General features: G+C 36.9%; 2 protein-coding genes across 13 annotated transcripts; both read left to right on the top strand.

The window, feature by feature from the left end:
* The first annotated feature begins 2,873 nt into the window (after positions 1 to 2,873).
* LOC107894379 (transcription termination factor MTERF9, chloroplastic) lies at positions 2,874 to 6,539 on the top strand. Of its 2 annotated transcripts, XM_041085277.1 has the most exons (7): positions 2,874 to 3,391; positions 3,903 to 3,978; positions 4,057 to 4,250; positions 4,328 to 5,020; positions 5,092 to 5,617; positions 5,718 to 5,809; positions 6,220 to 6,539. In XM_041085277.1, the coding sequence occupies exons 1-5, from the start codon at positions 3,095 to 3,097 to the stop codon at positions 5,401 to 5,403; spliced, it is 1,572 nt and encodes a 523-aa protein (XP_040941211.1). In that variant the 5' UTR covers positions 2,874 to 3,094; the 3' UTR covers positions 5,404 to 5,617; positions 5,718 to 5,809; positions 6,220 to 6,539. The 2 variants fall into 2 exon arrangements, with proteins under 2 accessions (XP_040941211.1, XP_040941210.1); XM_041085276.1 differs by having other exon boundaries at positions 5,092 to 5,809.
* Positions 6,540 to 8,706: 2,167 nt separating this feature from the next.
* On the top strand, positions 8,707 to 18,893 carry LOC107895231 (uncharacterized). Of its 11 annotated transcripts, none has more exons than XM_041085274.1 (4): positions 8,707 to 9,087; positions 9,336 to 9,533; positions 9,650 to 9,712; positions 16,730 to 18,893. In XM_041085274.1, the coding sequence occupies exon 4, from the start codon at positions 16,785 to 16,787 to the stop codon at positions 17,871 to 17,873; it is 1,089 nt and encodes a 362-aa protein (XP_040941208.1). In that variant the 5' UTR covers positions 8,707 to 9,087; positions 9,336 to 9,533; positions 9,650 to 9,712; positions 16,730 to 16,784; the 3' UTR covers positions 17,874 to 18,893. The 11 variants fall into 11 exon arrangements, 2 of the variants coding, with proteins under 2 accessions (XP_040941208.1, XP_040941207.1); XM_041085273.1 differs by having other exon boundaries at positions 8,710 to 9,087; positions 9,277 to 9,533; XR_005907717.1 differs by lacking the exon at positions 16,730 to 18,893 and adding exons at positions 9,795 to 10,122; positions 10,232 to 13,849 and having other exon boundaries at positions 8,731 to 9,533.
* Positions 18,894 to 23,677: the final 4,784 nt, after the last annotated feature.

The raw sequence follows: 23,677 nt of genomic DNA, 5'->3' as shown, positions 1-23,677 counted from the left end.
CCAATTGCTAATATAATTGCCATACGTCTAAGGCCCCCCTTTTGTTCTTCTTTGATCCTAAGAATCGGCTATTGAGAGAAAGAATGGATAAAACTTTGTTTTCATCCCCTTTTTTTTTCCATTATAAAAACTTTATTTCATATTTTATAAGTCTTTATTTAATTCTTTAACAAAATGTATATAATATCATTTATTAGCCATCATTACAACAAATAAAATACATATTTTCTCACCTAAAACCATCATGGTCGGCCATTATCATGAAAAATGGGGACTTTGACATGCAAGTCCCCATATTTAATCCATGCAACAATTTGGCCATTTTAAAAATTAACCAACACATTTTCAATGTTTCTCACATAAGCCCTTTTGATTAAATTCGCATTCAATTGACAAAATCAAAGCATCAAAATTTCACACATAAATTGTAACATAAAATAGACATGAAATTTAACAATCAATTATTTGTGTGACTCGGTTTTGTGGTCTCGGAACCACTTCCCGACTAGGGTCAAATTAGGAATGTCACATCATCCCCCCCTCAACACTCCACACGCCACTAACCCATAGACCAACATGCTTCTTATGTCACTTCCTTCCCACAATTATTTAAGAACCTTACCAACAGAAGACAGGGTTTAATCAAGCCAAAATCAAAATTTACACAAGCCAAGGCTTGAACTCAGAACCTCTCTCACACTCCTTAAGACACTCAACCACTAAAGCAAGCATACATTTATGCAACACAACACCACAAAAATAAATACCTAAATTTTAGGGCGTTACAAATACCCCTAGAAGTTGTGTTTTGATTGGGTAAAGTGTTGGACAAAAAACTACCCTACAACTAATTTCTACTTGTCAAGTAGTGGTATCGCGATACCCAGGCTTCGATGTCGCTACACATAAAACAGTGGCGAATTTATAGATCTTGGGGGTCTCGGTGTTGTGAGATCACTGGAGTTATCCTTAATTTATTCACTTTAATACTTTTTGGGTTATCATGAATTCAGAGGCTCAGTGTTGCGACATTGGCTCGATGTCGGGACTTCTATCCCTTAGTATCGTGACTCCCATGATAGTAAGCTCCACGTTGGTTTTTTGTTAAAGTTTTGCATCCTCAAGGTGATAGGTTTAGGTGTTGTGACACCAGCTCTGAATGATGTTTTACTCAAGGTTGGGCAATTATCTTTTCCCTACACCAACTAAATCACATCTTTAGGTTCCCCATGGCACCGTTTGACCACTTTAGGTTTTAAAAGGGGCAAAACTAAGCAAAAATATTTATTAATACTTAAAGTTAAAAATCAATAAAAACATGTAAAAGACACTTAATTTTCTTGAGAATAAGCTCATTGAGTGTATTGGGGAGCCTAATTTGACGTATCAAATTACGACAGATCATATACATAGTCGGAGCATTGTGTAAATTCCTAGCCCATGTGATGTAGCTCTATAATTGCAAGTTTCTACCCACCCAACATCCATATCAAAGTCAAACTCGTGTACAGATGATTGCCTATCGACAGACGCTTTCAGAACCTCTATATATGGGTCTAAATGATGATTTAATGGAGTGACATTTTGACTCGGTTCAACATCTACTAACTCAGCTAACAACTCAACTGGTTCAACATTCCTAGGTGAGCAATAAAGTGCGATATAGTGTCCATGTCATCATCACCTACAAGTTCCATCTCTGTATATTTGCGCAGATTTGACAAACTAGAAATTTGTAGAATAGTCTGGACATCCTCCTCCCAAAATTTCGAGCAATCTTTGCACTAATCTTTTGTTTCATATCATCGACTTTTACATTGTTGTTAAACCTCATTCCTATTTGATGACGGTATTCAAATATACAACTAACTGTTGTTTGTAAAATTATCCCATCGAAATGAATGTATATGAAGAATTTGTTTTTCATTTTTTATACTAAATCTATAAAATAAATTAAAAATAAAAAAAATATGATTTCCTATTAAAACAATCCATACCATTTGATAGCAACAAACATACTTTTTATCATATAATATAACTTGCATATCATATTACTAATTATCAATGTAAAAGAAAATATAATTACATAAAAATAATTTCAAACTAATCTTATGAACTCGAACTTAATTCTTGAAGTCTAAAATTAAAAGCAAATGTGTTGATCTTCAATTTGGATTTCTAAGAACTTTTTTTCCCAGTTTGTTAAACTAATTTTTTTCTCTCTCATATTGCTAATCGAAATTTTTTTATATTTTTTTCCTGTTATATCCCCTTTTGCTAAACACAATTTTTTTTCTCTTAAACACATGAAAACAATATTTTGGTCGCGAATGGGGGTTTATATAGGAGAGTGGTGTCGCCTGACAACATTTCGGGATATAGATTTTCAAATCGGTGTCACTTGACACTACAGCGACACCATCTGACGTCAACCACTTTTTACAATTCAACTGTTTTTTTTCCTAATAGAATTTTTTAAAAATATTCAAGTAGTGTCGCCTAACAGATCAGCAGCACCAATGAAAAAAATACTTTTCTCATTTCAACTGCTTTTTTTTGGCAGATTTTTTTTAATTTAAGTGGTGCCTCCTTGTATATCGACGACACTAATAATTTTTTTATTATTTTTTTCTACAGTTTACTTTTATGAATATTTTTAAAAATACATACCGATATCGTCTGATGGACTGACGGCTAAATTTTTTTTGAACATGATTGCTACATGATTGACCAAACCTATTTTCGTAATTAATTTTTCTCAACCCCATTTTTATAATTAATTAATTTTTAATATTATTTTTATTAAAAAAAAAGCCTGATTTTCTTGCCGCCCTTCTAGTTACTTAACACGACACAATCCGGCGTCGCTTTATGTAACCAACCGTTAAACGCCTTAAACCACATAAAAAAAATCAAAATAAATTAAAATAAAAATCTTCTCGGACAAAAGAAAAACCCCCAGTAAAACCTCAGCTTTCATCGACAGCCATAGCTACAAGATAAAGCTTTTCAGCATATACTCTCTTCTCAATTTCTAGGGTTTTTCAGCATATTCTTTTTTTAATCACTTTCTCTTTCTCCTGTTATCCTCAAAATGGCAGCTTTATCTGTTCATAATTTCAATCATTTGGTTTTAATTCTCTCTTCTCCTTCTTCTTCTTCCTTCTGGAATTTGAGTTTTGCTTTCAACAATGAAGTCAGATTCAAGAAAGGGAAGTTTTTGGTGTTTTTATCAACTCACTCAAATCCCAAAATTCTCAAGTCTAATAAGAAGTCAAGGTTTGGTCAAAGGATTACTCGTTATGATACTGATCAGGAAGAGGAGGAAGATGAAGATGAAGAATTTGATGACAATGATGATGGCATGGCTGGAGATGATTGGTTGATGAATGTAAGTTCACTTTGCAATAATCACGTTCCCTTAATTAAAAAGCAACAAATTTTTTTGTATGTTTTAATGTTTAGTTGCTGCAAGAAGTATATATTTTGCTAGAAACTGTGATTGGGCTATTCAAGATGCAATATTTGTAATGCAAACATGGGAAATTGAGATATATGGTTTGATGTTTTTAAAATTGTAGAAAATGACTCATCAGTTTCATTTTAATGTATTTGGATTGAGGTTAAGATAATTGTTTCACTAGCAGGCATTTTAGCGTAATTTGTTGTTCAAGATGCAATCTTAGTAATAAAATTATAAAAGTATATGTTTTGCAATATGGTATTTTGTTTTTAGGATTGTAGAAAACTACCCATCACTATGTTTTTACTGTGTTTGTATCGATGATAAGGTATTATTGACTTACAAATATTTTGTGCTTCTATTTTAAATAAAATGGTTTAGCTCATGTTTTAGTAGAATATGAAACGGCTTCTAGTCTGAAATAAATGTTTCATTTCAGGATGACTTTGCTCAACCGCATGAATATGTTGTTAACGGCAAGAAAATTAAATCGCGCAAGGGAAGTGGTAGAGAAGGTATACATGTGAACCCATCACAAGATTTGACATAGGTGTTGGTGGAGTTTAACAAAGAGGATTCATTTGTTTGTGCAGGAAACAGAAGACTGCAAGAACAACGCAAAGGCTCAAAAGCCTTAAAATCAAGACAAGGTCTTATCATTTCTGAAGACCAAATGGATGTCAGACATGGTAATGATGGTCTAAAGAGGAAAAGTGTAGGGAATTCTTATCGTAGTTCTACCAAAACGAAGGAAGCTGGTTCCTTTGACGTAGATGGAGGAAGAATGGTGAGATAAGCTGTCAAATTTTGCTATCTTCTCTATCAATGGTGTAAATTAGCTTTATATGCTTTCTTCTATTGCAGCTGGTGTCAAAGACATCTAGAGAAAACCGATATCAACGGCTGTCAGATGAAATTGATTTGGATGAGAAATGGTTCCCCCTTCTTGATTATCTAAGTACTTTTGGGCTTAAAGATACACACTTTATCCAAATGTATGAGAGACACATGCCTTCACTTCAAATCAACGTGTGTTCAGCTCAGGAAAGGTTGGACTACTTGTTGAGTGTTGGTGTGAAACAAAGAGATGTTAGAAGAATACTTTTGAGACAACCACAAATTCTAGAATACACAGTGGAGAACAACTTGAAGTCTCATGTAGCTTTCCTAATGAGCCTGGGGATTCCAAGTTCTAGAATAGGGCAGATAATTGCGTGTGCACCTTCTCTGTTTTCATACAGTGTTGAAAATTCATTAAAACCAACAGTGAGATACTTGATTGAGGAGGTTGGTATTAATGAACATGATTTAGGTAAAGTTGTGCAGCTAAGCCCTCAGATTCTTGTTCAACGGATTGACATATCGTGGAATACTCGCTATATGTTTCTCTCAAAGGAGTTAGGAGCACCCAGAGATAGTATTGTGAAGATGGTAAAGAAACATCCCCAGCTTCTTCATTACAGCATTGATGACGGATTACTACCCAGAATAAATTTCCTAAGGAGCATTGGGATGCGTAATTCTGATATCTTGAAAGTCTTGACTAGTCTTACACAGGTTAGTTTCCTTGCAACTGCATGAAAACACAGAAAATTGTTTCCTCTCTTACATTTTGGTTTTGTTTCTAGGTGTTATCTCTGTCTCTGGAGGACAATCTAAAGCCTAAGTACCTGTACTTGATCAATGAACTGAATAATGAGGTGCATTCTTTGACAAAATATCCTATGTACTTGAGCCTGTCACTAGATCAGAGAATTCGACCCCGCCATCGGTTCTTGGTTTCCCTAAAGAAAGCTCCAAAGGGGCCATTTCCACTCGGTTCATTGGTCCCTTCTGATGAATGCTTTTGCCAGCAGTGGGCTGGAACTAGTTTAGATAAATATTTGGCATTTCGTCAAAGGTTACTACTCAAAGAATTCGCAAAGAAATATGAGAAGTAGTGATAAGCTTCGAAAGCTTCCTTCCTAATACTAGAATAGCAGATTGGTATCCTGTCCACTTCAAGCTATCTAGTATTGTAGCTCTCTAACACTACTCCAAGGTTTTGGAATGATACCTGTGACTACAATTTACCATAGCCTTTGGAGTGATGAAGGAAGTCTGAAAGTGAGGATTTCGAGTGAAATTCTGATTTTAACTCTCTACTCATCTATGGTAACTGGCTCTGGTACCTCAGGAATTCTAAATCAGTTGGTCTTTTGTTGTGCATTTAATGTACTTTTACAGAGTTTACATTGCAAAATCTTTGCAACAGTTTCTTCTAGTCCAAGGCTAGCAGATGAGAGATTATACTAACTATGGTAACAAGAGAGGAGAATTAACTCAAAACAACCTTTCAAGTTTAAGGTCAGTTACCTTTTATAAATCAACACTCACTGATTTTCTCAACTAGAACAGATTATTCCCTGTGCATATAGCATGAGTTGCTTGCCCTTAATAGAACCATCTATTTCATTTCCGCTCATCATTTTTCTTGAAGTACCCATGTCAACACCCCTGTGCAATGCATATTCAAACACTCTCCAAATAAATGAAAATCTTGGAAAAAGAAATTAAACATACTTCCGACACTCGTACCCGAGTCCAAGTAACAAAGGCAGTATCTATGATCTGTATAAATTCCTAATGCAGTAAAACTAAAATGTTTTTATTTTCTTTCTAATTGTCTGTCATACTATCCATTGTGTTGTTTTGGCTATAAATTTATCCGTTCTCATGATATGTCGATTTCTCATTATATATCAATCTCATTGCAGGCTGACATACTGACTGTAGTTAAGAGGAGAATTCCAGAAACAAGTTGCAGTTATCCTGGTGATACTTGCAGGGACTTTCCTTTTCTGTTTACATTTTATTAATGATACACTCTCCATTTCCATTCAAATCCTTCTGTACATTATATCAATATTGTCTATCCTAGTGGATTCCACTGTGATTGAATGGGTGAATGGCATAATCGTAATATATATATCAATCATTTCTTTTTCTTACTAAACTTGTAAATTTCTTTTCTTTTCTTCCTTGTAACATGTATCTTTGAGGTGGGTCTCTATGCACAAGATGGATATTTTTGTTTGAACTAGCTTACCTATGTTTCAGCCCTCATGTGGGTTTACTTTGTTGGATTCCTGAAGTGTTTCATTGGCTTTAAGTACCCTACAAGTTCATACAATATTTTTTTAGCCTTAAGTTCTCCTCTCCCCCCCCCCCTTTTGCAGTAAACAAAACCAAGCAAGGATTAATTTGTTTCTCAAGAATGCTTGTAGAAAATCTTCACTAGCAATTAGGGGAATGGACTTAAAAGATCATCGAGGGAGGGGATTTAGCCCCTTGTTCGGTTAATGTTTGTTGAATTCATTCTGACTGCACCAGGGCCAAAACATCACTACTTCAAGTATTAGTGCCGTTTTCGACCTCAAACATGGCTCCAATGCAATGAGAAAGATTTCTGCGATACATTTGAATCTTATAGTTAGAATGTAAGGTAGGATATACAAGATAGGATGTAACGCACATCCAGGCATTCAGTATTGAATTAATTGTTGCTGGGATCAGTAGTGGCAGCTAGGAAAGATCGATTAGAGTTAGGATATTATCAATTTGAGCTCAAGGCCTTAATCCAGTAGTAGTCATGTTTAGAAATTTTCAATCCCTCTAATGATGGTACTACAAGCTTTGATTGATTTTGCTAGGGGGCAAAATTTGCATGTGGGTGCCTGCCTGGAAGATTCTTCAGGTATTCACCTTTTCTCCATGGATTTTCCAATTTTATCTCATGAAAATTGAGATTAGTAAGAGGTCATAATTGCTCTACCGCTCATCCTTTTCATCTGTGTAAAAATTTTACCTTCATTCCCTATAGGGTATGTGGTAGTTTGGATCTTCAATTAGTATATTAATCAATGGTCTAGACGGTATGCTGCCTTGTTTATTTTGATGTAACACGAGCAGACACTAATTAGGTAAGGGGTATTGAAAAAAATATGGGATTTATGAATATGATAGTTTGGGGGAGTGTAAAGATATGGGCTTATATTGTTAAATGTTAACCATGTCTATGCAATGATAAAAGTAAATAAATTTTCTGGTTGACTAAGTTTAATTTTTGAACACCTTCTCTTTTTGGAAATTTATGGGCTTTATATCTGAATCCTTGTGTGATGACAATTGTATATTTAGTTGCTTATAAAGTTGCTTCCAAGCGAGACTTCGATGTTAGAATTTACTTTTAGTATTTTTTATTTTTGTATAATGTTATTATCCAAAAAAAGCTAATGTTTGCTACAGCTCTAACCAATTGTATATTTAGTTGCTTCCAAGCGAGACTCCAACGTTAGAATTTACTTTTAGTATTTTTTATTTCTTGTATAATGTTATTATCCAAAGAAAAAGCTAATGTTTGCTACGGCTCTAACCAATTGTATATTTAGTTGCTTATAAAGTTGCTTCCAAGGGAGACTCCGATGTTAGAATTTACTTTTAGTATTTTTTATTTTTTGTATAATGTTATTATCCAAAGAAAAAGTTAATGTTTGCTACGGCTGTAACAAACGGCGACATTTGCTACAGCTCAAACAAGCAACAAAGACAATTTACACTATTAATCCCCAGTTCCTACATATTTGATGATGAGAGTTAATAACAACAGTATGTGGTACAACAAATGGATCTCTAATCAGACGTATTTTTCATACAAAACAGTACCTGTATTTCCTTTGAAGAGCTACCATGTAACCTTCCGTTTCTTTCTTGCCAGATCATGTAAATATAACTTCTCCATGCAAGTCTAAGAATGGTTGGGAGTAAAGCTTTCCCCATTTCCCTACTCTAATCCAATTAAGAGCCCGAGCCTCCAACCAAGTGTAATAAAAGCACGAATTAAAAAAATAAACACACATTTGAACTTACGAAGATATGGTTTTTTTTTGTATTAGTTTTATTTGTCACGGTGGATATACTTGTTTATTTTTTGAATTAAAAAAAGTAATAAATCATATATGTAATCATATTTAAAAGTACATTATTTTATAAGTAATAGTATAATATTACGAAATGTTATTTTGTACTGTGTTTAAAAGATGTATATATTAAATTGTATGTTCCACTCTTCCATCTTCATTGTTTTGATCACTCTAAAACATGTAACACCTCTTATTTGGTCAGGTCGCCGAATCCAAATAATAAGATGTTACGAACAAATACCAAATAAATATATACAAATTATAGTTTTTTTTTTGATAAATCAGACTGCTGTATTAAAATAAAGAAAGCAAATACAACTAGGCTAACAAAATCAGCAAGCCCATCATAAACAAAACAAAAGCCAACAGTTTGTAAAAAGAAAGGTTAAGTGTACACCTAAAAAAAATAAAAACGATTTAAAAAATTAAACAGAAAATTAAAACAAACTCTCAATTTGATCACAGCTAGAATCCAATCAGCATATGCGCAATAGATGCACCAATTCCAGACCTCAGAAAAGTGGCTTCCAAAACCCATCAACTATCCCAATTTCCTTTTCTCTTCCCACTCACGGGCCACCTATTGAACATCACCCAGTTAGGTTCTTTCCTTCTCTGCAGATCCATCTCCGATGGTCCTTGCTCAGGGACCCTTCTGATCAGGTATGCTCGCGATTCTTCTCTCATCGCCACTCTAACTAAATTGTGAGCCACTAGATTTGCAGATTTGTATGTATGTTGAAAGGCTATTTGGTGAAAATATTACTTTTTCTACTGAACGTTTCGTATTATACCCACAATCATTGATTTATCAATCTTATTTGATTTTCTTTTTTTATTACTGATACTGAGTCTCCTTCGATAACAACTGATGTGGACCCCATCTGTTTTCCCATGAACACTACTTGGAGGCACACAATGGCATCTGCCGCAAACGAAAAGGCCACTTCCGGTGAACCACTATTTTGAAGGCGAGGATCTCCCCCGAAACATTTCTAGCCACCAACCTTGAGACTAATTTTGCCCGAGATTCATCAAAAGTAGAATCGAAATTAAGTTTGACAATGGAACCAGCTGGTGGGCACCAACTCATACACTCATGCCTCATGGTAAGATCTCGAACCTCACACCCCTCTAGTTCCTTAATATATCTATTTATCCATGAACAACTTTTGGGCCCATACTTTTCTTTCCTTCACGTAATCCTTTGTTTTTTTCCGTCCAGATTGCCCACAAAAAGCAGCAAAACACTTGACATTGTATACTGGAATTATTCTTGAACACCCAGGTAAGTCACTCCAGTGTGACAAATTTATCTCTGTTAATACCCATTCCAGATTCAAACTAATCCAAATTTCTCACGTCACAAGGCAATCTCTGAAGATATTATTAATGTTTTTAGCAGTTGCCCCACATCTGGGACATACTATTCACAAAGTGGGGAATAAAATTCCAATAAATTTTCCAAATTAGGATTTTATTTTTCCTTAGAATGTGAATATTCTACAATTTTTTGTAAAATATTTTAGTCTCAATCTGTAAATAATTAGGAAAATGACATGTAATAGTTTATAAGCACTTCGTATAGAGAATTCTCTAGAAGCCTCCCCTTTCCATACCATAAAGTCCATAAAGTCCGCATGCGGTTCCATTGCTAAGGGAATTCGCACAATTCTATCTGCCTCTTCTTTAGAGAAGGTAGAATAAAATAAGTCAACCTTCCCTCTTCTCTTTTGTTTATCAATTAGATTTACCACTTTACTGAGTTCACTGTTGTTCCTGATTGACTCTACCTTATAACTTACAGATCCAGGGAGCCACATATCAGCAACAAATGAAAAATTTTGACCCGTTCTCACCCGCCAACAAATCCCATCCTTCAGCAATCCTTTAGCTTCCCATACACTCTTCTAGATATACGAAGGTAGTCGTCTTAACTCAGAATAAAGAAAATTTGTATTTGGAAAGTACTTAGCCTTTAGAACTTTTGTTAATATTAAATCTAGATAATTAAGAATACACCAACCTTATTTAGCTAATAACGCAACATTAAATTTAGATAAACTACATAATCCCATACCCTCATTCTTCTTAATATCGCAAAGTCGTTCCCAACTGCACCAATGAATCCTTTTTTGCCCATGTCCTTTTTGCCACCAAAAACGAGCCATAATGTTGTCCAATTCCACACAAAAAAACTTTGGAAGCAAAAAACAGGTCATAGTGTAAGTAGGTATAGCTTCTAAATCAGCTTTAATAAACACTTCCTTACCTCCTTGAGAAAGGAATCTCACACTCCAATTCTCAATCTGTTGCCTCATGCGATCTTTTAAGGACTGAAAAGAAGTTTTTTTTTCCCCAGCACACTCGGCAAACCAAGATATCATTCCATATTATTTGAATTCCTCACCCCAAGAATTTAGAAATGATTCGCCTAGACTCTTTCGAAGTGATACTACTATAAAAAATCGTTAATTTGTCGTAATTGATGCATTATCTTGAGCATCTTTCATATTTCCTTAGAATTGATTTCAAAGCTTGTGCACCCCTTTCACTAGCTTCTCCAAACAATATATTATCATAGGCAAACAATAAATGAGAAACCGATGAACCCCTTCTACTTGCCTTTGCTCCCTTAATTGACCCTTTCCTCAAAGCCATCTCGTAAGCATCGAAAGACCCTCACTAAAAATTAAAAACAAGAAGGAACTAAGAGGGTCACCTTGTCTAATCCCTCTCGCCAGTTTAAATGTACGGCCATTTCTCCTATTAATAAATACTGAATATGAGATCGATGTGAAGCACTTCATAATATTTTTAACCCACAAAGTATGAAATCACATCCGTAACATCGTTACTCTTAAAAAATACCACTCCACCTTGTCATACGCTTTGCTCATGTCTAACTTAAGTGTCGTAGCCCTTTCTTCCCAACTTTTTTTTGTCTGAAGGTATGAAGAATCTCATAGGCAATGAGCACATTATTCGAAATTAATCTGACATAAAGGCACTTTGGGCACCATCAATGTAATTACCTATTATACTTTTGAATTGATTCACAATAATTCTGGCTAGGGGTGAGTAAAATCCAATTCGATTTCAAAAACTGGATAAAAAATTCACATTTCGAATTAAATAGTTCGAGTTATTTGAGTTAATTAAGTTATTCGGATCAACTCGAATAAAAAATTAAGTTTTTTTTGTTTAACTCAAATATGAATTACAGAATTCTAGTTATTCGAAAATTCGAATAAGAAAAGGCAAAATTATGTCGTTTTGATAAATGTTTTCCTTTTCTAAAGTTAAAAGTTAAAACTATTAAGTTAAAAAGCAAAATTTCGATGTTTTGATAAATATTCACTCGTTAAGTTAAAAGGTAAAATAATTATATTGTTTATGTAGTTAAATAATCTTGTATTTCGTCTACTAGTTAAATAATCGGTCCATATAAATGTAACATTGAGTATAGATAATACGATTCGTTAACTCGACTCGACTTAACTTAAAATTTTTCACTCAATTCGATTCAATTCGAAAAAAAATTCAAATTGAGTTCGGTTGTTAAAATATGATTGTTAACTCGACTAACTTGAATTTTTTTACTTGATTCGACTCGACTCGATCGAATAATCACTCCTAGTTTTGGCAACTATTTTATAAAGAACATTGCATAAACTAATAGGTCTGAAATTTCCTAAATTCACTAGATTAGAGACTTTAGGTATAAGCACGATATTAATAAAATTACAAAGGTCCACATGCATGCCTTTATTTAAAATGCCCAAGCAATGTTCCATTACCTCATAGCCCATAATATGCCAAAACTATTGAAAGAATATAGAAAACCATCCTCCCTGGCGCCTTCGTAGGACCCATCTTCTTAAGAGCCGCCACGACATCCACCTTCATATAATTCGCCATCAACTTCGAATTCTCTTCCTCAGAAACACACCTCTCAATCCCAACAAGGATATGCTCAGTATCCCCACAGGCATTAGACAAGAAAAGTTGTTGAAAATAACTCATTGCAATTTCTTCCATCTCCCCTTCATCACAAGTCTCTTCTCCATTATCATGCCTTAAACTACAAATAGTGTTTCTTCTCATTCTTTGCGAGGCATAATCATGAAAAAATTCTTATTTTTATCCCCTAATTTCAACTAGTTTACCCGAGCTCTTTGCTATCATTACATCTCGTCCTGATCAATCTCTAAATTAAGGTAAACTCTAGTATTAATCAACTCAACCATACTCTCATCAATTTTGTCTTGATCTAATAGGAACTCTATTTTTCTATCAATTCTTTTTTACGCCTTTCCCTCGTATGTCTAAGCTCAGCTGCCCCTAAGCCCACACTGTAAACCCTTTAACTTCTCTAAGATATCGCATCTACTTTCCTGCTACAATCATCTAACCTCATCTGCACAATTCTCCTCTTTAACCCACCACGCCTCAAATCTAAATACCTTTTTGGGCATGAGATTCAATCCTATATCTGTATTAAGTAGAAGGGGACAATGGTTGGAAAAAGAATGCGAAAAATGATGGATTACAACTAATGGAAACATATTCCTCTATTCCAAATTTGCCACTCCCTTGTCAAGCCTTTCACAGATATTAGTCTCCAGTACCCTCTTTCTCATGTAAACCAAGTACTCAAGAAACCAACATCCATCAGTTGACACTTATTCAAAATATCCCTAAAAGCAGTCGTCATCATCATCTATTCCCTTGGTATGCCACCCACCTTTTCAAAAGAATAACGAATCTCATTAAAATCTCCACAAACCATCCAAGGTAAGCCTTGAAATCGACTCAGGTTTCTCAACATTCCCCAAGTAGCCCTTCTATTTTGCGCATAAGGGGAGTCATAAAACCCGGTAAACCTCAATTCTTTTCCATCATCACTTTCCTTCTGTACAGGCCAATTTTGGGCCACCCCCAAAGCCCAACAACTAAACCCAAAACCCAACTAACCTAGCTCAAACTAACCTGCCCTAATCCAAAAACCCCTAACCCAATAAGCCCATTAAACAAAACAAGCCCAAACCAATACCAAATCCCTAGCCCAAGACCAGCATTCAGAAACCCTAATCCCACTAACCCTAGTGCCGCATGCCTCGCGTGGCCTCCTCGTCTGCCACGCCCAGCTCTCCATGCCACCATGTCGGTCACCTGCTCCTCTGTACCATCATGCCTCTGCCACCGCCGTTTTCCCATTCCCTGCAAGACCAGAAAGAAGATGGACAACAATATTAAATAAATTTTATAAAGGTTATAAAAGCCCGAAGAAAAACAGATGTAAGGGGGGGAATTTTTAAGTAAAAAAAGAGAGAAATAACTTCAATACACAAGCAGTGATAAAACAATAGAGGAACTACAAGATCGAAAATCAAAATAAAAAAAAGGTGACTTTAAATTTTTATTGAATCGGCTTCATATTTTTCTATTTTCTTTTCTTTGTCATTTTCTACTCATATTTATACACATATATAGTGCAAAAATATAAAACATATAAAAATATAAAAAAATAAATTTTTACCTTTCCGCGGTGGCCGGCGCCGGCGCCGGCGAGGCTCCGGTGGCCGTCCGGTGACCGGCCCATGGCCGGAGCTCCCTCTTCTCCCCCCTCTCCTTCCTCCCTTCTCTCTTTTCTCCTTTCTCTTTCTTTTTTTTTCTATCTGCTGTTGCCAAATGAAATTTTTACAAAGTTTTTAACTTATATAGGGGACCAAAACGCACCGTTTTGGTCCCCCCCTTTTACTAAACGAAACGGCGCCGTTTAGGCTGCTGGATCGGGTCGACCCGACCATACCCACTCAGGATCCGCGTGTTTTTTAAGTGGAGGGGCTAATTGCGCTTTCAGCCCCTCCGCTTTTTTATGATTTTACAATCAGGTTTTTAATATTTTAATTTGGCCCCAGAGTTTTGCCCGTTCATCAATTTAATCCTTCCGCGTTGCACTGCGTTTTGGGTAATAGAGAATATTACGCTTTTGGTCCTCATTGTTTTCACGCGTGTTCATTTTGGTTCTTTACTTCTTTATTTCTTTTTAAATTCGCCCCGAAATTCTGTTCTTAGGCCGATTTAGTCCTTTTTCGTTTATTTTTATTCTTTTTACATATTATTAATATTATTACTATTATCTTTTATTAATATATTAATTATTTTTAAAGTATTATTACTACTAATGATTATTATTTCTAGTTTTAGCATTATTATTAATATTAACATAAGTATATTATATATGTATATATTCATACATTTATATATAGTACTATTTTAATTACTTTATTTTAATATTACTATTATATTATATTCGTTTTTTTATACTTCATTATATTTCTAATATTACTATTATTAGTTGCTATTTATTTCTAATATGTATATATCATGTAAATGTTTTAATATTATATGTATTCTTCACATACGTGATGTATATAAGTTTTTAATATTATATTTTATATATATTATTATATATTTTAATATTATTAGTTATATTTTTTTATACTATTATATATATATCTAATATTATATGGTATATTTCTAATACTATTATTTATATATATATTTATATATGTATGTATGTATTTGTGTAGTGTACAAAATAGTTTTATTATCATTTCTAAGGTATGTACGTATTGTATACGTTCTATATATGTTATGTATATATCTTTAATATTACTAGTTATATATATATTTCTTATACATTTCCACATACATATTTTCTTTTATATACTATGTATATACCTTTAATATCATATTATCCGTATATTCTTGGATACCATTATATTTATACAATTCTTTTAAATATCATATCATGTATATATGTCACATATTATATTTTTGCATATTTATCTGTTACCTTATATTATTATTACTAAATGTACTTTATATTTATTCATGTTTGGTTTTATTTCTCTTTTAAATATTATTATTACTGTTTTGCTACTGCTCTAGTATTATGTTAACCTTTTTCATTGATAATGTCATTGTTTGCTTCTTTGATTTATTCTTATTTCATGAATATCTTTTATGTTTTAATTACTAATCGAGGCAATATATCGATTTAACATTAAGTCGTAAATCTCATCGCTATGTTGGATGGAATTTGTCGGCTCATGTTAAAATGGTATATCCTTCTCAAAAATCAAAAATTGAAAGTTCTCGTCTTTTAAATCGGATCACGATTGGAATTTAAATTGAACTAGACTTTTTGAAAATTAAGACAACACATGTTTAAAAGATACCAATTTTGGGCGTCGCGAGGGTGCTAATACATTCCTCGCGCGTAACTGACTCCCGAGCCCTACTTTGTCTCTGATTTTAACGTAGACCTAAACTCGGCCTTCTTTTGTTTTAAAAATAAATTTATTAGGTGTCCGATCACACCTAGGAAAAAGGATCGGTGGCGAATCCCTCTTTATTTTAAAATCGAACTTCAGTTTCCAAACTTTTTCACTAGATTGCCACAATTAGCGACCCGAAACTAAAATTTTTACGTCGCTACAGCTGGCGACTCCGCTAGGGACAAATTGTTAAGAGTCGTGTCTGGAATTAAACACATTTTGTCAAAATTTTCAAATTTCCTCGTTCAAAGTAAACATTTGGTCATGATCCGAAAAATCTCGTTTTCAAAATTCATGCATTTATATCGTGCTGTAAATATTTCCTCTAACTTGCTTATTTGGTTGTTTTTCAGTTTTTAATTTTTATGGTTTTAATTTTGGTTTAGTTTCTTTAAATAAAACGTAAAGGTTTACAAGTTTCTCCCCACACACCGTGCACGTGCATTTTTTGTTGCATAACATGAGCTCTATACCCGGGCTCCGTCCCTGTTAAGAGAAAGTAAATGCTACGCCTTCGTGAGTTAACTCGTTCCTCCGCACAGGCTAGTGAATACTTTCGGGTTACATATGACTTATGCTTTCGTGAGTTAACTTGTCCCTCCGCATAGGCATAAGTAAATGTAATCCCTCGAATTGATCTCGAAAGCCTGTGATGGGCTATGATCGAGGCTCCGTGTTAATCTCAGCAGATGATAGTACGGGCAATTCGAGTACCTATCTAGAACCAAAACCGCATATAGTGAACCATACGAGTCACCTAACTAGAGCCATGCCGAACCTCTGTCCGCTTATAGTCACCAAAACTAGTACACGGGGAAAATACCTTTTGCCATCCATTTACACTGTTTGTGCAAAATAATTGGATTGGGTAGTTTAATTTGTTTTTCAAATTATATTTGTTGTGTTTACTAACCAAGTTTGTTTGTTTTCACTTTTATTTTCATCATGCATCATAGGCATCATATTAAGAAGGCGTTGACTAAGGGTTGGTTGCCAAAAAACGGGTTTCTGATGGAGGAGTCAATTACACAAATAACCGAGAAGGGTGCCGTGGTTCGGGACTGGTCTCTAAAAATTCAGAAAGAAAAGGGGGATAGTCTAGTGGAAGGATGTGTCGCCAATTTGCCCGAACATATAACTGTAAATGTTCGCCAAAATAACCTTGAGGATTTGGTTCGAATTTGGAATCAGTGGGATTCAGACACTAGAGACATTTTCACTGAGAGGTATGGAGATATAGCTCATCTGATCACCATCCGTATAGACGAACAGTTGATTCAAGTCATGGTTCGATTCTGGGACCCAGCTTATCAGTGTTTCACCTTCAATCAAGAAGACATGACTCCAACCATAGAAGAGTATGCTGCTTTACTCCGCATCAACAATGTACAATTCGGCAAAATATATGTGAAGGAGCCTAAGTCGATGACCTTCAAGAAAAAGTTAGTGAGACTGACAGACATGACTGATGCATGGGCCGAAAAACAGATAAAGAAGAAGAATGAAACCATTTGCATTCTATGGTCCTCCCTACGAGATTTGGCTCTGAACCATCCCAACATGCTGAAAAGGGTAAATCTATTCGCTTTGGCCATTTACGGTTTGGTCATTTTTCCAAAAGTTCTCGGACATCTCGAAGTTGCAGTAGTTGATTTCTTCGAAAGGTTAAAACAAGGAATCAACCCTGTCCCGACCATCCTAGCCGAGACCTTCAGGTCCCTGAATAGTTGTCGAAGAAAAGGAGAGGGACGATTTATCGGATGCGCGCAGTTGCTCAATGTTTGGATTTTGAGTCACTTCTGGAAGGTAGAGCGCACTCCGTTCCACATGTTTTCTAAAACATTCTCCCCGCTAGAAGCTTACCTCAAGAAAGAATGGCCGAAGGAAGTCACCGAGCAACATTGGGTATCAGTTTTTCAGAATCTTCGCGCCGAGAATATAACATTGAGAGCACCCTGGATCCGTCCTTCAGTTCTGCTATACAAATGTGGAAGCCAAGATTGGGTACCTCTACTCGGGTTATGGGGAGGAGTTGGATATGCCCCGCTATTAGTCCAAAGGCAGTTTTCTTCGCGACAATTCCTCCCCGCAACTGGATGATTAGCACAGTTCGAGTTCACTTTCGCGGGTGAAGGATATATGAAGAGAGTCCGAGACACTGCAAAGTATTGGAAGGAAATTCATTTCATGGAATTAGCTTTGTATGCTGATACCCTTACCCAAGATTACGACATATGGAGGAAGCAACGGGTAAATAGTCAGCAAATCTCATCAACAAACTACACCATCCAGAATCCTTTCTCGGAGGAAACACCGTCTGAGCTAGAAATGGCAAGACAAGAATTCGAACGAGAAAAGGCCAAGATGTCTCGGAACCTTAGTGCCCTTCAAGAAGAAAACTATCAACTGAAGATTGAAGTTCAGGTTGAAAGGTCCAGGACTGAAAAAGTACAAAGAGAAGTCGAGATTGTGAGAAACGACTTAAGGGACCTTCATTTAGAAAACAAGAAATTAAGAAACACTATAAAGAATAGCGGGTTGGGCAAGTCGACAGCAGAATGGAAGGAAGAAATTAGCAATATCAAGGGAGGAATGGAGTTTTGGAAGGGAAAAGCAAAGAAAGAGGAGGAAAAGGCTGCGCGCGCTGTGATAGAGTTAAGAAGGAAGAACGCCGAGTATGAAATAGTGGCTGCAAAATTGGCGAATAGTCAGTCTGAACATTAAGAATTAAAAAGGAAAACATGTGATCTAGAAAATATGCTGCAATCTCGTCAACAACAATTAGATAACCTCTTGAATGTTCTAGAAGAAAAGAGTGAGCAGTACGATAGGGACATTCACGCGTATGAAGGAACCCTCAAAGAAAAGAAATGCAACTTGACTTCTTGATCAATGAAATTCGTAAAGCGGCTATGCAAGTTGTTCAATTATCAGATGAAGCCGAAGTTCTCAGTTGCCAATTCCCCCCGAGCCAAAGATCGAGCATATCAGAGTTTTTAGAGCAAGTGAAGAAACAAGACAATGTGGCTAGGAAATTTGTGTAACTGTTGGAAAAGTGAGAACTTTGTGTAATAGACTATGTTGATAAATGAAATGCCTAAATATGGGGCTATCTTGAAATCAACACCAATTTCTTGCATTTCATTCATAACTGACACTCATTTGACATTCATGCATTCATTCATGCATCAGTTCATTCATTGTATATCCCATACTCGTTCGCTGAGGTTAAAACGTACAATTCGCAGTTGCTAGACTTCAAGACTGGAACCACGTCATCCGTATAAAACGCGCCGACAAGCTAGAGTAATGGAGAATGAATTCAATGAGAGAATTGAAAGGATGGAAAAAGCTCAAAAGGAATTACAAAAGCAACTGGCCAAATCGCAACAAGAGACGAGAGACCTAATGGTGATATCTCGAGAGGAATCACTCGAGCAAAGAGATCAGATGGCTAAAATGATGGAGATGATGACAACTTTGGTCAAAGGAAAATGGCCCATGCAGAACCCCGCTGTTATGGAACCTCGGTCAAGAATTCACCATGATCAGGATTCACTCTATCCCCTGGGATTCACTCCACCGCCCGTATATACAATACAAAGAGGGTATACTCAAGAGGAACCCACTGGCTTGGAACATCGACCTATGCCACCTGCTCCACCCACTAATTTGGGGCAAGGAATGTTAGCGTCGAACCCAGGAGCTAGTTCTGCTAATCCACTAGTTCCAGATCTGGATGACCCAGCAGAGGTAGCCAAGTTGAAATTGGATAACCATGACGCAAAATATAGGAGTCTAGAGGAAAGACTCAAAGCAATAGAAGGCACTGAAGTCTTCTCCGCACTAGGTGCCAAGGAACTCAGTTTGGTACCTGATCTAATTTTGCCTCCGAAGTTCAAAGTGCCTGATTTTGAGAAGTATGATGGGACAAGGTGCCCGAAAGCACATCTCATTATGTTCTGTCGGAAAATGACTGGTTATGTGAACGAGGATAAACTACTCATACATTGCTTTCAAGATAGTCTAACAGGGTCAGCTCTTCGGTGGTACAATCAACTTAGTAGAGAAAAGATTCGATCCTGGAATGACTTGGCGTCAGCATTTTGCGAACAGTACAAGCATGTATCGGATATGGTGCCAGACCGTATGACCTTGCAAATGATGGAGAAAAAGCCATCAGAGACCTTTAGACAGTATGCGCAGAGATGGAGAGACGTCTCAGCTCAAGTGGAACCCCCACTAACAAAAACGGAGATAACCGTTCTCTTTATCAATACTTTAAAGACACCGTTTTATGACAAATTAGTGGGAAGTGCCACGAAAGATTTCGCGGATATTGTAATATCTGGCGAACTCATAGAGAATGCCGTCAAGAGCGGTAGAATGGAAGGATCAGAAGGCTCAAGAAAAACAGCACCTTAAGGAAGAAAGAGCCAGAAGCCCACATGGTGGGAACTGGGAGTCGTTACATTCCCAATTCGTATCCTAACCAACCCCGACCTCGAAATTATCCACCCCGAATTCCTATTATCCCCCTCAAACCCCTTACTACTAAGCACCACATCCGTCCTACCCCGTATACGCCACGAACAACCAAAGACCCGTCACCACTTTCCCACAAAACACGGTACCCGCCCAAAGCCAATCAAGGTATAATCCCGAAAGACCGCAATTTACCCCCATCCCTGTGTCGTATGGGGAATTGTACCCAAAACTTTTAGAAAAACAGCTAATTTCTCCCCATTACATGGCACCCCTTAAACCTCCATACCCAAAGTGGTACGATCCAAACGCTAGTTGTGCATACCATGCAGGGAACCCAGGGCACTCTACTGAGAACTGTCTCGCTTTCAAAAGGAGAGTTCAAAGACTCATTGACGCGGGTATCCTACGATTCGATAGTGCTAGTAATGCCACGGGGAACCCGTTCCCTAACCATACCGAAGGAATGTGAGCACAGTGGGGAAAGAGGATGAATGGAAGGTCAGAAGATGTGTATCAGAAATAATGACGCCTCTACAGAAAATCTGGGAGGTATTGGTTAAGAAAGGATTACTCTGTCACTCTGATAGAATTTTTGGAGAAGAAGGTCAAAGTTTTTGCAATTTTCATGGGATTGTTGGACATGACATTCAGTCATGTGAGGACTTTAAAAGGTTACTTCAAGACCGGATGGATAATAAGGAGATTAAGGTCCTTAACAAGAGTGAAGATGCCAACGAAAGAGAAGTATGCGTCTCTGATAGCCAATCATCAGGGCCCCCTTATAGTGCTGATCGACCGTTGGTAATTTATTACGACGCGATGAGAGAGCTATTGAAACCACAGATTGTAATTGAAGTACCATCTCCTTTCCCGTATAAGGACAACAAAACAGTACCGTGGAAATATGATGTTAATATCGTTACACCGGAAGTGGAAAAGTCCAAAGCCATAACTGAAGATGTTGGAGAGGTAGGTCATTTTACTCGAAGTGGACGATGCTATTCTAAAGAAGTTGAACCGGTAAAGAAAAGTAGCGACTCGAAGTAAAAAGGGAAAGCAGTGATGTACGAGGTCAAAGTCGAGCAAGAAATTCCACCCGTGCAAGAAACTACAAAGCCTGTGAATGAGGAAGAAGCTCAAGAATTCTTGAAATTTATTAAGCACAGCGAATATAGTGTGGTGGAACAATTGAGCAAGTAGCCAGCACGAATCTCAGTTCTATCTCTACTATTAAATTCAGAGCCACACCGGAACGCTTTATTGAAGGTGTTAAATCAAGCTTACGTGGCCAACAACACATCTGTCGAAAAGCTTGATAGGTGGGTAAATAATCTGAATGCGGACAACTTCATCTCTTTTAGTGATGATGAGATACCGCCAAATGGTAGAGGCTCGGTGAAAGCGCTGCATATCACGACCCACTGCAAGGGCTACATAATACCGAACGTACTCATCGATAATGGGTCAGCGATAAATGTTATGCCATTGGCTACACTTTCCAGAATACCGATGGATTTGTCCTACTTAAAGCCCTGTCATTCCATGGTAAGGGCATTCGACGGGACGAAGCGCGAAGTCATGGGAAAGATCGAAATCCCTTTGGAAGTGGGCCCCTACATCTATGAGATCGAATTCCAAGTCATGGACATTACACCCTCTTATAACTGCTTTTGGGAAGACCTTGGATTCATTCTGCTGGAGCAGTCCCATCATCCCTCCATCAAAAGGTGAAATTCATCATGGATGGCTGTTTGGTCACAGTCGAGGGCGAAGAAGACATCGTCGCATCTATCTCTGATGATGCGCCATACCTGGAAGTAAGCAAGGACGCAGTGGAATGTTCTTTTCGATCCCTTGAATTCATCAATGCCACTTTCGTCGCTGAGGGAAATAGAATTCCGACGCCAAAACTGTCGAGAAATACCAGAATGGGTGTCAAGTTGACCGTAGGAAGGGGAGCTCGTGCGAGAAGAGGTTTAGGGAGACATCTGCAAGGAATAGTGAGGGCTTTAAAGCCAGTGCACCACAAGGCCCGATACGGTTTGGGGTTCCAGCCTGACATGCGCCAAAGAAGAAGACAGTGGAAGAAGGATCAAGAGAGAAGAATTGCAAGAACTTTGGGCCGAGAACCAGAATGGGAACCAATAGAGTACCCTCCTTTGTCAAAAACATTTACATCTGCGGGAATGATGTACCCTGGACAAGATGATCCACGAAACATGCTCGGATTAATTGAAAGGGATTTTCAGAATGTCAGTATAAATGTCATTGACAAAGAAGCTGGTGCAAGTAAAGATGTCTCGAGGATACGCCCTTGCCCTCCTGGTTTCATGTTGAACAATTGGATTGCTGAGGAGCTTCTTGTAGTTTATAACCTTCAGAGTAATGCTAAACATCAACCTTCTATTGTGTCCTTAGATATAATAGATTCTTTTGTAAGAGTTTGCATTCGCTCTTTATCGTTTAAATGATATCAATGAAGATGCATTTGTCACGATTTTTCGCATTATCACTAATTTCATAATCATGTTCCCATCCTTACATTTGCCTCATTACCATGACATAACATTTGTTTATGTTTCCAATACTTGGATGTCCCCTATAGCTTCCTTTTCCATTCAACTTTCAGGTGCTCAGATATTGACGACATGAATAAGCCCGTTACGAATCTTGAAATTGATTTTGAGAAGGCTGTTTGCTTAGGAGAATTTGAAGCCGAAGAAAATGCTGAAGATTATGTCTCGTCTCCTGAATTGTTAAGGATGGTGGAACAAGAGGATAAACAGGTTCTGCTTCATGAAGAATCTGTGGAAACAATAATTTGGGCACTGAAGAGAGGAAACAAGAAGTGAAGATTGGGACTTCTATTTCAGAAAGTACCAGGCATAGTTTGATCACCTTACTCCGCGAATACAAAGATGTTTCGCGTGGTCATACCAGGACATGCCAGGGCTAGATGAAGATTTAGTGGTCCATAAGCTCCCATTAAAGCCAGAATGCAAGCCCATCCAGCAAAAATTAAGACGGATGAGGCCTGAAATGCTGTTGAAAATAAAAGAGGAAGTCAAGAAGTAATTTGACGCTGGCTTCCTACAAGCCTCCAAATATCCAGAATGGGTGGCTAATATAGTCCCGGTACCAAAGAAAGATGGAAAAGTACGAATGTGCGTGGATTACCGTGACCTGAATCGAGCAAGCCCAAAAGATAATTTTCCCTTGCCACATATTGACACGTTGGTGGACAACAAGCAAAACATTCATTGTTTTCTTTCATGGATGGATTCTCGGGTATAATCAGATCAAGATGGCCCTAGGATATGGAGAAAACTACCTTCATAAAATGTGGGAAGTTCTGCTACAAGGTGATGCATTCGGTTAAAGAATGCTGGGGCAACATACATGAGGGCTATGGTAGA

The sequence above is a fragment of the Gossypium hirsutum genome, chromosome A13 (genome assembly GCF_007990345.1).
Source record: "Gossypium hirsutum isolate 1008001.06 chromosome A13, Gossypium_hirsutum_v2.1, whole genome shotgun sequence".
NCBI classification, from domain to species: Eukaryota; Viridiplantae; Streptophyta; class Magnoliopsida; order Malvales; family Malvaceae; genus Gossypium; species Gossypium hirsutum.
Note: the sequence above shows the minus strand (reverse complement) of the source record. Positions and strands in the feature narration are given on the sequence as shown.